We start from the raw sequence: 13,059 nt of genomic DNA, 5'->3' as shown, positions 1-13,059 counted from the left end.
ATGTTATGGAACACCAATTAATTACAAACAAGCCAGGGATTGGATACTGGTTTCACGATAACATGAAGATCTTTAGGAGTATGGAAAAATGTTCACTTAAAACATGGAAATATGGACAGGTTATGCCATGTTGAGACTGGGAGATGGAGTTTAATGCTAAATCTTTTTGCAGTGTTCAAATATCATCATTCTAGCCACATAAAAAGTTCATAATAAGATCCTCATAAAGGTATATGATATATTCATAAATTAGTAAGACTTTGTGTGAGAAATAATTTTTTTTTGCTTTAATAAGCTAAGACGAGAAGACTTTAAAATGATTCAAAAATGAAAAAACATAGGTTTTTTTTTTCCTCCACCAAAAAAAAAGGCTGAAAATATAAAAATCCACATTCAAATTGATATTTTTTTTCCATTTAACTGAAAAAATTCGAACAAATTGCTGTGGAATATTTCTACATCTCTATTGGCATGGGAGAGTCAAGATGTGCTGTTGTTTAGAGATGCTTGAGAATACTTGACTGTTCCAGTTCACCAAAGCACTTAGGAAATTCTAAGCACATGTTGAAGTCTCACTAACATCTGAGTTTTAAAGTGATCATATGACTGGAAATATAGCTAGAAGGTCATTCAGTGCAGTCCCCTGTAATTATAGGCAATCATATAAAAAACATAATATGCTCAAATTTGCTTTGCTGAAAGCAAATGGGTTTAAGTATGTGCTTACAGATAAGCATGTGCTTAAAGGCTTGACACAATCAGAGCTTCCATTAATGCAGACAGACCAGCATTTTCATGAAGATTAAAGTGTTCCACTTTCACCATTTCTCACCTCCATTTTATCGGACAAGGACTAGGGAAAGATGAACTAAAAACATTGATGTATTTTTTTTTTTAATTATTAGCTCTCCTGGATCAGTTTAGTGCTGATCAGAGCCTAAGCTGATGAAGTCAGTGTCAATGAGTAAAAAATAAAACCTCTGCCAAGACAATTGTCTGTATTTCACAACAAAATTATTTGTGAACATTGCACATGGAGCATATTAAACGCATAATGAAATTTGGAACAAAACAGGCACTGGGATAGGAACTACTTTTGCCTTCCAATCACCTTCCTTGTAATATGAAAAACCCAACACGAAACATGGGTGTGAAGTATTTATCACATTGGTTTCATAGTGCCTTTCAGAGACAATAATTGCTTCCTGTTTGGAAGATGTATGCAACATCCCCAGATCTTCCCGCAGCTTGGAAGATGATGCACAACATCCCCAAATCTTCCAGCAGCTTTGCTGAAGTGGGAAGGTTTGGATGGAATCCAAAGGACCAACCTCAAGCAGTGTTTGGACCAAGACTTGAGTCAGTGCTGAGTTCCCAGGGGGTTTTGCCATGGTCCTGCCATGGTCCCATGGTGCCTTTGCCCATTGTCACCTGAGCCCCCTGCTGTGCCTTTGTCACCTCACGCTGTTGTTTGTTGTTGTTTCAGCTCTGAACGAACCCACCATTGACTATGGTTTCCAAAGGTTACAGAAGGTTATCCCCCGGCACCCCGGTGACCCCGAACGCTTGCCAAAGGTCAGCACGAAGTTTATTGTTCTGTTAAATGTGGTAAAGATGGTTACTGCATGTTTTTATCTGAAAGTGCAAGGCTCTGTGAATATGATGGTCCTGGTTTGGTACCCAACCCAGACAAGCAGAAACAGAGGCATGACCAAGAATGCCCAATCAGCAACTGGAGCCTTAGGAGAATTCTGCTATTTTCTCAGGCACAGCTAACTCAAACAGCTCTTGCCTTTCTTAAACACAAATCTTTCTCTATGTTCTAAAATATGTAATAATGAACATATTTTTTGGTTACCATTTTGGGACCAGAGAAGTGTTTTCATGGAATAACGATGTTTTTTGGTTTTGATATCAGTAGCACTTTGCCAGCATAATTTTGAGAACTTCATCATTGATAAAATCAAGTTAATTGGATGTGACTCCATTGCTGCTGCATCATGTATTGGTTTAGGGTAATAATGATTATATAGTGTTTTATTTCAGAATTGCTGATTTAATTAGAGCATTGTGTACTGAAGTGATGTTTGTTCCCATGAAAATTAGTGAGGTTTTTTGTTGATTTCTGTCAAGTAAAAGCTGGGGGAAGGACAGCATTGTTCAGATAGGTTTCTTGTACTGGGAAAACACTGGGATTGCACTCAGATCTGTTTTTGCTACCTTGCAAGAATTTGCAGTGACTTTTGTGGTATACTGGAGTAAGAGGTGGGGGATTTAAGTGCTGCTGGTGTCCAGAGGAGCTCTGAGCAATAGTGAAGATCTGGAGTCACTGTGGCCAGCTGCCACCACATGTTTTATCTGCTGTTACTGAGGGAGCTGGGGAGTCAGAACATTCCCTGTGGAAAAGAAAATGTGAATTTGCAGACCTGAGACACAGACAAATGAATTGTTCAGTTAATGTACATCCAGTATAGCCTTTGTGAGTGGGCAATACTTGTGACCTTTCTTCTGTATCTCCCTGAGCTGTCCACAGGCTTCCATCAGGGATTGTTGTAGGCTTTGATTAGTTGCATTTCTAAAGTGTTTGAAAGGTGAGGAGATTTCCTGAACACTGGAACTTAATTTGTTTAATTCCTTGAAAGAAATGAAAGTTAGTATGTGACTTTTTTACAGGCTTGTTCTGTCTTTTATCTTTGCCTAGGAAGGCTGCAGGCTGTGGTTTTGGGGTCACCGATGTGTTGTCCTTCCCTCTTCCCACCAGAGAAACATGCTGTCCTGGGGAGTTACATTTACCATTGGCTCTGTTCACCCTCTGCAAGCTGTCCCTTTCCCTAACATTTGGACAGACTTGCAGCAGGACACGGCTTTCATGGCTTGTCAGGTTTCACTACAGAGGCGCAACTCTTTCCAAAGAAAGAGAGCATCCTTCTGTAGGGGCTTTTTTTTTTCACCTCTATCCTGCCTCTGCTGCCAAATGTACTTCTGGAGGAAAATAGTTTATCAGAAAATAAGAAGCCAGCCTGCACTATGCACCAGGCATTTGCAAGGCCCAAAAGAACTGCTGCAAAACTTCCCTAAACCCAGCATTCCAGCTGGCTACTAGATGGCCGTAGATTTTATTTAAATCAGGAAATTAAAGTAAAATAATACTGGGCAATTCCCAATAGAGTTATGTGTCTAGGGGTTGTGATGGAACAAGAATTGGGCTCCTTTTTGGCTCCTGAGGTACTGAGGGATCCCCAGCAATGCCCCTTTGTGCTGGTATGGAAATGTGGGAATGCAGCCTCCAGGATGAGCGCCCTAATCTTTCCCATTTGGTCTGAGACTGGTTGTGGGAACTCAGCACATCGTTCCCGATGTCCAGAGATGCCAGGAGAACCCTTGGGGGTCTCGGAAATCCTGGAATGTTGCCAAGAGTGCTTGGTGGCTTGATTTTGATCCATCCACAGAAGTGACAGCAGTTTGAGGACATGAGAATCACTTTAGAGTGAAGGGTGTAAAAGGGACACATTTAGGAGGGTGAAATATAAACTTTAAGGTTTTTGGTACAGGGGGGTTATGGAGACAAGATGGAGGGATCAGGGCGTGTCTCGTCCTTCTTCTTTCTTCTTCTTGTCCTCCATCTCCTGTGGTGATGTTGGCACTTGGGGATTGGTTTATGGTGAAGGTGCACTTGCCAACATGGGTGAAAAGTATTGGAAAATAAAGGTAAATATCGTGTACGTAGATTTTAGTATAAAAAGACAAGACCGCCTCATGGGTGGTCAGAGTGCCTGTGGCTGCCTTGCAGATCAGACCTCTGTTGGGCAGACAGAAAATTTTGTAGATAAGAAACAATAAACAATCTGAAGACCGAAAAGCTGAAGAGTCCAGACTCGTCCTTTGAAACGCGTGCCACCCAAGAACCGCCCTACCCGTGTCGGGGCAGAGACAGACAGACAGACCCGACAACTGGTACCACACATTCCTGCAGGCAGAAGAAAGCTTCTCCTAGCTCCATATCCCAATTCTGAAATTTAGCAGGTATTTATGGATAGGGTATGAGAGTGAGGGTTAGCACTCAGTCATCTGTCCCCTTCTCTTGGCTTCATGTGTTTCTTTGGAGTACCTTTTAAACTAATTTTTTAAATCTTTAAATCAAGGGAAATTGTGGTTATGTCTGCAGAGGTAAGATGTGATGGCCTAAAAAAAAAGGTCACTTCTTTAGGGTTGGACAAACTGAGTGAAGAAACTGGTTACACAGTGCAAACTTAGAGAGAAACAGGTTGTAGAGAGGACTCTTTTTTTTTGTCTTTGGGTAATTCCTTCTGTGCAAGCTTGAAGGTTGGACCTCAAGTTCAAGTCTCATTAATATGCCACGCACAGAGGCTGAATGCAGCAGGGGTTGGCACATGTCGACTCCTGTGTTTGAGGCACTGATGGTTCAATTCCCAGCATCACTTGCTGGCTCCAGGATCAGCATCAAGGACGTGTGAGCCCCTGTGCTGGTGAGCACTGCACAGTGCTCTTCCCCATGTCATTAAACCAGGAAGGGCTTTGGCAGGGTTCCACTGCAGACAATTCTCAGTGGCTACTTAGAGCAGTGTTGGAAGCCATATGGCTCCCACAGTGGAACCACGGGCAGAAAGGGCAAATGTTCCAGAGAAACAGAAGAGAGGAGAGCAGTGCTCAGAGCTCTCAAAATCCTTCCCTCCATTTCCCCCCTTGTCCTGGCAGCACATCATCACTTTCTGTTCATGAAAAAGCTTGTGCCTTTGCTTTAAATAAACAAAACAAATAATATTTCTCTAATTGCTGCTAGGGTTCGTGGTCATTATTCCATTGAAGCATTACTGATGAATTAGAGATCTTTCCAGAGTGGTTGTGATTTTTGTGTTCATAAGGGCATGTTGTCCTTCCCATGGACCATCAAGAGCATTCTGCTCTGTGACTTATTCCTGCAGTCAAGGAGAATTGTTGAGACCACCAAAAGTAAGTGTTAGCACATGCTTTCCCCTCCAGAGCTGAGGAGTTAACAGTATTTCTAAAACCATTGAGGCTGTTAGAGAAGTTTGATCTCCACAAGTTTGGAAGCAGTGTTTTCAAAAATGCTCAATATTTATGCTCAGGATTAATTTTTTGAAATGTTCCATCTATCTGCTGGAAGTAGGCAAAGAAAAAAAAGACAGATTTTAAAAAATAATTTCTCCTTCCCGGCGCTTCAACAGGCAAATTCCAGTAGAGAATGCCCTCCCACAGTGAGGAGAATGGGAGCACCTGGAAATGAGGGTCTTTGGACTGCTAGATTGACAGCTGATGTGCTTAAAGTAGAAATGCAATATATAGTTTCTGGAGAAAAGAGAGGGAGCTGGTGTTAGCAGCTGAGCTATGGAGCCAGTTTGAGCCAGAATCCTGATCCCTTCTTGTCCAGAGCAGGTCAGGGAAGGCAGCCAGTGGAAGGAGATGTGCATGTCTCTACAGACACCCCCACACCCACAGGCACCAGGAGGAGAGACAAGGGGTGGTGAGATTAGCACCCAAAGCTGGGAGTGAGATCAAGTACCAGGAGTGTGCTGGGCAGTGTAGTCTTTCCTTTCTAATACAGACAGGAGGCAGATCAGAGGAAACAAGAGACCTCTGGGGATAAGAGAAAAGGAACACTGTGATGCTGAGGTTGAGAAATGCTGTCATTGTCCTGCAGGAGCAGTCTGTCGGGAGCCTGTGTGGAGCTGGGAACAGCCCTGCACGTGTGTGTGCCCCATTTCCATCTGGAGTGTTTGCACACGTGCACACAAATGCACTCGTGCTGCTGGTTCCTGTGCACATAAACTGCAGTGGAGATCACTGAAGAGTTCAGATCACAACAACATGTTGAGTCTATTTAGGTTCATTCATGTAACTACCCTGCAATCCTTAAAATAAATCCCTGGCAGACACGTTGCAATTCTGCAATTTTGTTAAAACTCCACAGCTAGAGCTGTAAAACAGCTTCAGCTGTGAGCTAGATTTGAAACACATCCATCCTAAATGATTTAATAACAACGATTCCTCTTTATATGCAATTTCCTAGATTTTATTTGCCATTTTCACCACTCCTACAACTCATCACTTGTATTTAGATTAAGCAGAAGATTGTTCACTCTGTGTTTGAGAAGCAAGTCATTGCACCAACCCCCTCTGTGATCTGACATCCTCTCCCTCCCAGTCTGTTCCTTCAGTGCTCTCTAGGAGACCCCTTATCCCTCCTGAAAGGGACCTTTACTTCTGGTTTCTCTTCATGTAGATGAAAGTGGAGCTTCTCTCTCTAGTGCACAGGGGACTCCCTGCTGAGCTGAGAGCACAGGTATACAGAATCCTCCTTCCCTCCAGCTCCTTTTCTCTGGTCAGTCATTAAACCCCCCCAAGACACAGCCCAGCTCCTCGTTTAGGACACTAATAAAAGACATGTGTTTATTAGGAATCAGAGGCTGGCAAAAACAGTTGTCTTTTTCCATATGAAATCCCACAGATCTGCCCTTTATCCATCATGACATGGGTATTGTTTATATTGCAAATAAAGGTTGTCTCTAAACGTGGGTGGTTGGCCCAGGCTTGCTAGCAGAGGTTAAAATAGCAATGAAGACAATGCAGCTCAGGTTTGCTGCTTCAGACAGACCCAATGGAAATTCCAGAAAGGATTGCCATTTACTAACTCAACATATACTGTATTTTAACCAAAGTAAGTAATTTTCAGCTAAGAAAACACTTTTTTTTCCCACCTAGTGTAACAAGAGAATCATTAGAAAACTTTTATATTAAGTGTGGGCAGGAAGGGGGGCCATGTAAAGAGGACATATTGGAGCTCATATGTACAGCAAGGAGGTCTTGGGATGTGCTTGGAGGGCTCTAGGAGGTCATGGAATGTGCTTGGAGGGCTCTACATTCTACTGTAAAATTTACAGGAACTCTTAAAAAAGAGTTAAGGTTGGTATTGAACACTCAGCAGCTGGGGTGTTTGAAGTTTCCTAACAATCTGAGCACATATTTGGTTGAGGAGCTTGTTTACGGGGTCTGATATTTTGTTTGTCCTATAGAAAATATTCAACAAGAGAGCATCAAAGCTTCTGAGATGGTGAGGCAGCTGTGCAAGTGTCACCCTTATGGGGTGGTGGATGTCACAGGGGTGTCTGGGAATATGCAGAGCCTGAAAGGATAGAGCAGAGGGACAGAGGCACCGCTCGCTGAAGGGCAGAGCCAGCACACAGGGCTGGCAAGGAGCCCTTTCCTTTCTGAAGGTCAGCAGTGTGCACACACATTTCACTGAGCTTTCTTTATAACTGGGTCAGCATTTACTCAGCAAATGATTAGAGCAGATGGTGTAATTTAGAATCTATGACAAAACTTTTAATAGATCAGGGCTAACATGATGACAAGGAGCTCTGCGCCGTTCTCCACTCCCGCTCTCTGCTTTGCCTTGGGGTAAAAATCATGCCTGGGATTGGATTTTCTAGTCTGCACATTCCATCTGAGCGACTCCAACCACTTGTTTGAGCATCCTGTAGGAGGGATCCCCACATTTCACTCCTCCTGTATCCTCATCCTTGTTGGTTTTAAATACAACAATTAACTGAGGATGACAGGAAGACGCCAAACAGGTAAACACAGTCCCTTTGAGGAGCAGGTTTTGAAGGAAAAAGCCACAGTTTGAAGAAAGTAACAAAGGCTGCATTTGTGTATTTTGCTCCATGGAGCTGAAAATATCTAGTAAATTGATCCCGTGGGAGTAATAAATACACATTACTTTATCTTGTACTTCATGTCCTATACCCCTGAGCCTTGATAGAACAACACCACTTAATAGACTTAAAAAAAGAGTAATTACAGTCATTGGTTGTGTGATATTTCAGCCCTTCCAGCCCTGCCTGACCTTCTAATTTAGCTCACCGTGTCTAACTAATGCATTTATATTCATCTTTTATGAAGCATGTGTAGTACAAAATTGACTTTGCAGCCTTTAGCAAGCTGTCTTACCAGGTTTGGGATCTGGTTAGTACAGCATACTCTATAGCATATGTACATTTACAGCAGAATTCTGCATGCATATGGTTCTGATCATCTATTACTTTTTATCCTTTTGGAAATAAAATAAAAAATATATTTTTTCCATTTCATCCTCCCCTCCCCCTTTTTAAAGCTTTTATTCATTGTGGCATTATTTACAGCTAAACATGCAGGCAGGAAAAAGCAAGCATTTTTAAAATGATTACCACTAATGTTTCTACTTGTCAGAAGTGCTTAAATTTTCCTGCACTTTGTCTAAAAACTTAGCACTTTTACCTTTTAAGAATTACAGATTTCTAAGATCTTACCAAGCTGATTTACAAACACAGCTGACAGTTTATGATGAATGATGTTGCAAAATGTGCAATATGTTTCTCTGTCATTTCTATGCATGTATATATTAAGAAGAAGATTAAGAAGAGAGAGAACCCCCCTCTGAAAGAAACCCTTGAGTTAGAGAGCACACACACAAATCTCTCTCCTGTGTTTCCTCATAACTTCCCGCTCACTTCACTCATCCAGCGGAGCACAATTGTTCTCTGTGCATTTTCTCCCACCATATGGTATCCTCATTACCATACACTAAGGGTCCATATGGGGAACTTGTGAAGTGAACTGTATTCATTTTAACTGCCAGATGAGCAGCCTTTTGCTTTGCAAGCTTAGCTTAAGTCATCTGCTGTCTTTATGTTGTTATGGCAACACAGCACCAATAAAAAATTCTAATCTACTGTAAGTGTCTGGGTTCACTGTATTTTAAATGCTCCCCGTAACTGTCCTCCAAGTGAGGAGCTTGTTCTCTCAGTGGGACAAAGGGTTATTGTCAACTCCAGCAGGTGGCAGTAAAGAAATTGTTTTTTTTTTTTCTTTAACCTTTCTTAAAAATATCTATTTTTCCTTTTCCCCCCATATCCGCTCACCTCAGAAAGTCATAGAATTGCACAACATGGTCAGTCCTTTACACACCAAGGATTTCTGATGCTCAGGTAGGAATTGCAGGTGATAGTTTAAAGTTACAGCTCAAATATTAAAGAGAGCAAAGGATGAAACAGTGGAGGCAGCTCATGAGCTTTATTGAGAGATCCAGGCTCAAGTACCTCTTTCACCAGGACTCTGATGCCTCCTCTTCACCAGGACTCTGATGCCTCCATAGCCACACAGCTATGTTCAGTTTTGGAGCTGTTTTCTTGCTTCTAGCTACATTTCCAAACTCCTGGATCAAATACAAAGCTAATTAAGAATATCTTATATTAATGGAAATAGGCAGCAGCATCCTTAGACATAAATCATCTTCACCTCCCCAGGCCACATGATATGTTGCATCTCTGTCTCCCTGTCTGCATTGAAAGTGAACGTTTGTAGTCTCAGTTCATCAGTTCACATTAGCCTCATGCTGAATATTTAAACACAGAACAATTTGAACACACCATGAAGAGAGACAGTGACTGCACTTTCACTTGGAACAGCACGAGCTCATCTAATAATAATTTAGTAAATCAGCCATTTAGTGGCTCAGTTGTACACTGTATTGTGCCAAATAATATTCAGTTCAACTGAATGCTGGTGAAATGGAAATCCAGACTCCAGTCATGTGGCACTTTTTTTGCTCAATGGAGAGATGAAATGGAAAACTACCCTCCCAACAGACTGTTTGAATGTAGTGATTTATCAAAAATATAGTAGAGTGACAATATAAACAGGATTTGGTTGTATGGGGTACAATCTATTCTAATTAGGTTTTATTATAGTGGTTTCTCCTGTGCAGATTATTTGATAATTCAGGATTATTCAGGAGAGCAGATCTGTGTAGTTACAGCCTAGTTACAATCCTTTGAGGCCCAGCCCTCTGGGGAGCCTGGTGAGCTCTTTATTGCCTTATTCTGAGCCCTGGCTCACAGGGAGCCCTGTGCCCCAAGGAGCAATGGGGAAACACAGCTGCTGCCATGGGTGTTGCTTCATAGCATGAAAGCACTATCAGATTGATTCCTTTTCCCTTTTTAAGGCTATCAAGATTTGTAGGGAGTGGTTATATCTTAGACTGACTGATATAACTGGAATAAAACAGCTTTTTGGGTGCCCATCCTTGCTTCCTGTGTGCTGACTGTACCTTTTCTGACTTGTATCACTCTTTAATAAAAGATATTACCTCACCCTACAAAGCTTGCTTTGGTTCTAACCATAGCCCACTGTAATTTCAGCCAAACAGCTACACTTCAAGGCTGTCTCTGATGAAGATGGGGGAGAAGAGAGTGTGTTTTCCTAGAAAGTCTGTTGTGAAGTTTAATTTGCTCCCATTAAAATGGTGCTTTGAGATCTCTGAACGCAGGGCATTGCAGAAGTGTGAAGTAATGTCTATAATCTCACCTAGAGTCTCCATTTCTGGCCTACTTTTAGGTGTTATGTGGTGGTTTACGTGGTGATGTAAAATATGATTGCTGTGTATTTCTCACAACACAGCCCAATTGAGTGGCAGAAAAAGCATCTCCAAACCATCGCGATGCCATTTAGCAGAGAGTGCTGGAAGCAATAGGAGCCTCTTGTCGTAATTCTTCTAAGAAATACAGAGCCTCACAATCTCTGCCCAGCTGCTGACGCTGGAAAACTCAAGCATTTTGGTAAAATGAATCAAGCAGTAATGTTTCTTTTATGAGATCCCCTCCCAGGAAGGGAAGGTTTGGCACCATTTGGAGATCAGGCTGGGTGATCCATCATAGCAGAGGAAGCTGTCCTGGAGTGTCTCCCAGGTCACCCGATCGAACTGGTGGCTCTTACAACTGTATTATTGCTCATGGAACAGTAATTGAGGCACCATGGTTAAAAATTACCTGGTCTAATAGGCAGTGAACAATTTGCACTCAATACAATTATAAGCCAAATCATTCATTTCATAACACTTGGACTAATTTATTTGTTGACCTTTTAATATCCATAGCTCTTCAGTAGTATTAACTGCAACTTGGACAAAATCTCTTGTTCATTTTACATTCATTGATTTTTTTTTTTTTTTCCATTGAGGCAATAACAGTTGTTTGAGTACAACCTTTTCTTTCTGCTGTAAAAGTCAATCATGTAACTTATGGTGATATAACTCAACTGGACTGGAATGTCCTCTAAGTACAATAGCACAATCTCAACCTACTTGTACAGACATGGAAATGCAGTTTGGATTTATTTTAAAGAATATTTTGGAATACATTTGTGACTACAGATAACAAATGATATATTTGCTGAGAGGAGAAAGAAAACAAGACCCAGAAGCATTTCTAAAGCAGAGCCACATATATTTAACACATTTTTCGTTGCTATATTTTGGGTAGTCCAAGATAGAGAAATTGTACATTTGTTGATTTTATTCTTTAGGATTACCTAAGTGTGTCCACTAATAATGCTGGATTCATCATTTTATCTGCTCATAGCATCTTGAAGTCCAAACATTTGACAGAATAGAGGTGCCCAATTTTTCCAAATGTGAACTTCAGACAAATGAAATGTGTTTAAAAGTGTTTTTAACAACAGGAAATAAATAATACTCATAATTTGATCATCTGGGTTTTCTTTCATTATTCAGCTGTAAACTAACATGAGTGCTGAGGTTTTGTTGATCAAAAAAGCTACTGAAATATTGATGTATTTTGAAAAGTCAGGTACTTTGAAGCAATTCTATAAAATATATTGGTGTAGTGACAATGGTAATACTTTTCCCTCAACACTGAAAAAGGAGCCCTAGATCATGTAAAATGCTGTGCCTGCTTTTACTTTCTGGAGCTGTACACAGAAATAGAGTGTTACCTTTGTGAAATGTTGGATAAATCTCTTAAATTCATAGTTATTCAACATTTATGCTTGCTTTGGATAATTTCAGCTGAATTATAGGACTGTAAATTAAAAATAATAATACAAGAAACAAAATAACTTTTGTTTCTGATAAGGAAGTTGAAGTTTTTTTAGAATATGTGATAGGAGCCACTTTGTTGAAGTTGTCCTTCTGAGCCAAAGTCTCTTTGTACAATAAAATACTGTGAGTCTTTTGAGCACATAAAATATGGTTGTTACACATTTGGTATTTTATGCTTCCCTAGAAATTACCACTTGTATCTGCACCTAATCTATGGTCTGTCTTTTCATTTCAATGGGGTCTGAAGTGGTCCTTGGCTGTAATGAGAATGCCCCTTTCAAGAGACTTCTTTTAATTATGCCGATGATAAAATGGAAGTGAAAGCAGTCATTTCTAGGGGTTATGACTGAGCAGTGTTTTAACTGTAACACTAAAACCCACCAACATTATTCCACTCTCTATTTCAACATTTTTATGCATCCACTCTCCACAGAACAGTGGAATATTATTGTAGGTCAGAATTTCATTCTGTCTTATTTTTCAGTTTCCTCCTGCTATTAAAAGTAACCTGAGCTCTCAGTTTCTAAATGCTCACCCTTCCCACCTGAAGCATCCAATCCAGGAAAGTGACAGTTCCACAGATCTTAATGTTATCTGGGTTTTTTGTTTGGTTTAGTTTAGTTTGTTTGGTGTTTTTTTTTTCTTGTTCATTAAAAGAAAGCATGGGTGGCTCTTTAAATTAATGGGATTGAACACTTGGGTTTTTTTTTAGTAGAAAAGAGCTAATTTGGCATATTTAGATATTTATATGGGTAAATGCATAAGACAAACTGAAAATAAAATGGACAAAACACATATCTACAATTAACACTTTAATTGCTACACATCTCCTCTGATTTACCTCAGCAGGATTTTGGCCATTCATTACCAAGCATATTTCTCTATAGATTTAAATGCAGCCAAGTGAATTAAGCCACCCAATGCAGTCTAGTTTGACCTAATGTGAGATCAATTTAAAAGTGTTAGGATTTGACCTGTGTTTGGAAAGTCTTTGTGTATACAAATCATAGAAATAGATATCAGCCTGTCCATTTGCCAATGAACATTTTTCACTCTTACAAATACATAATTTGTTATCTGCATTGTGCCATACATAAAATCACAAGCCAGAGTTAATCTTTTTTTAAACCCCAGTATTCCAGGGA

General features: G+C 40.5%; 1 protein-coding gene across 4 annotated transcripts in view; it reads left to right on the top strand.

Moving 5' to 3' along the window:
• EBF1 (EBF transcription factor 1) overlaps window positions 1-13,059 on the top strand; it is a 267,557-nt gene that overhangs the window by 236,958 nt on the left and 17,540 nt on the right. For all 4 annotated transcript variants that reach the window (XM_036391971.2, XM_036391967.2, XM_036391969.2 and 1 more), the window contains exon 11: window positions 1,487-1,575. In XM_036391971.2, coding sequence (XP_036247864.1) covers window positions 1,487-1,575 — 89 coding nt within the window. The remainder of the gene's footprint in view (window positions 1-1,486; window positions 1,576-13,059) is intronic.

This window comes from Molothrus ater, chromosome 15 (assembly GCF_012460135.2).
Source record: "Molothrus ater isolate BHLD 08-10-18 breed brown headed cowbird chromosome 15, BPBGC_Mater_1.1, whole genome shotgun sequence".
Taxonomy (NCBI): Eukaryota; Metazoa; Chordata; class Aves; order Passeriformes; family Icteridae; genus Molothrus; species Molothrus ater.
The sequence above is the reverse complement of the archived record's forward strand: the minus strand, read 5'-3'. Positions and strand labels throughout refer to the sequence as shown.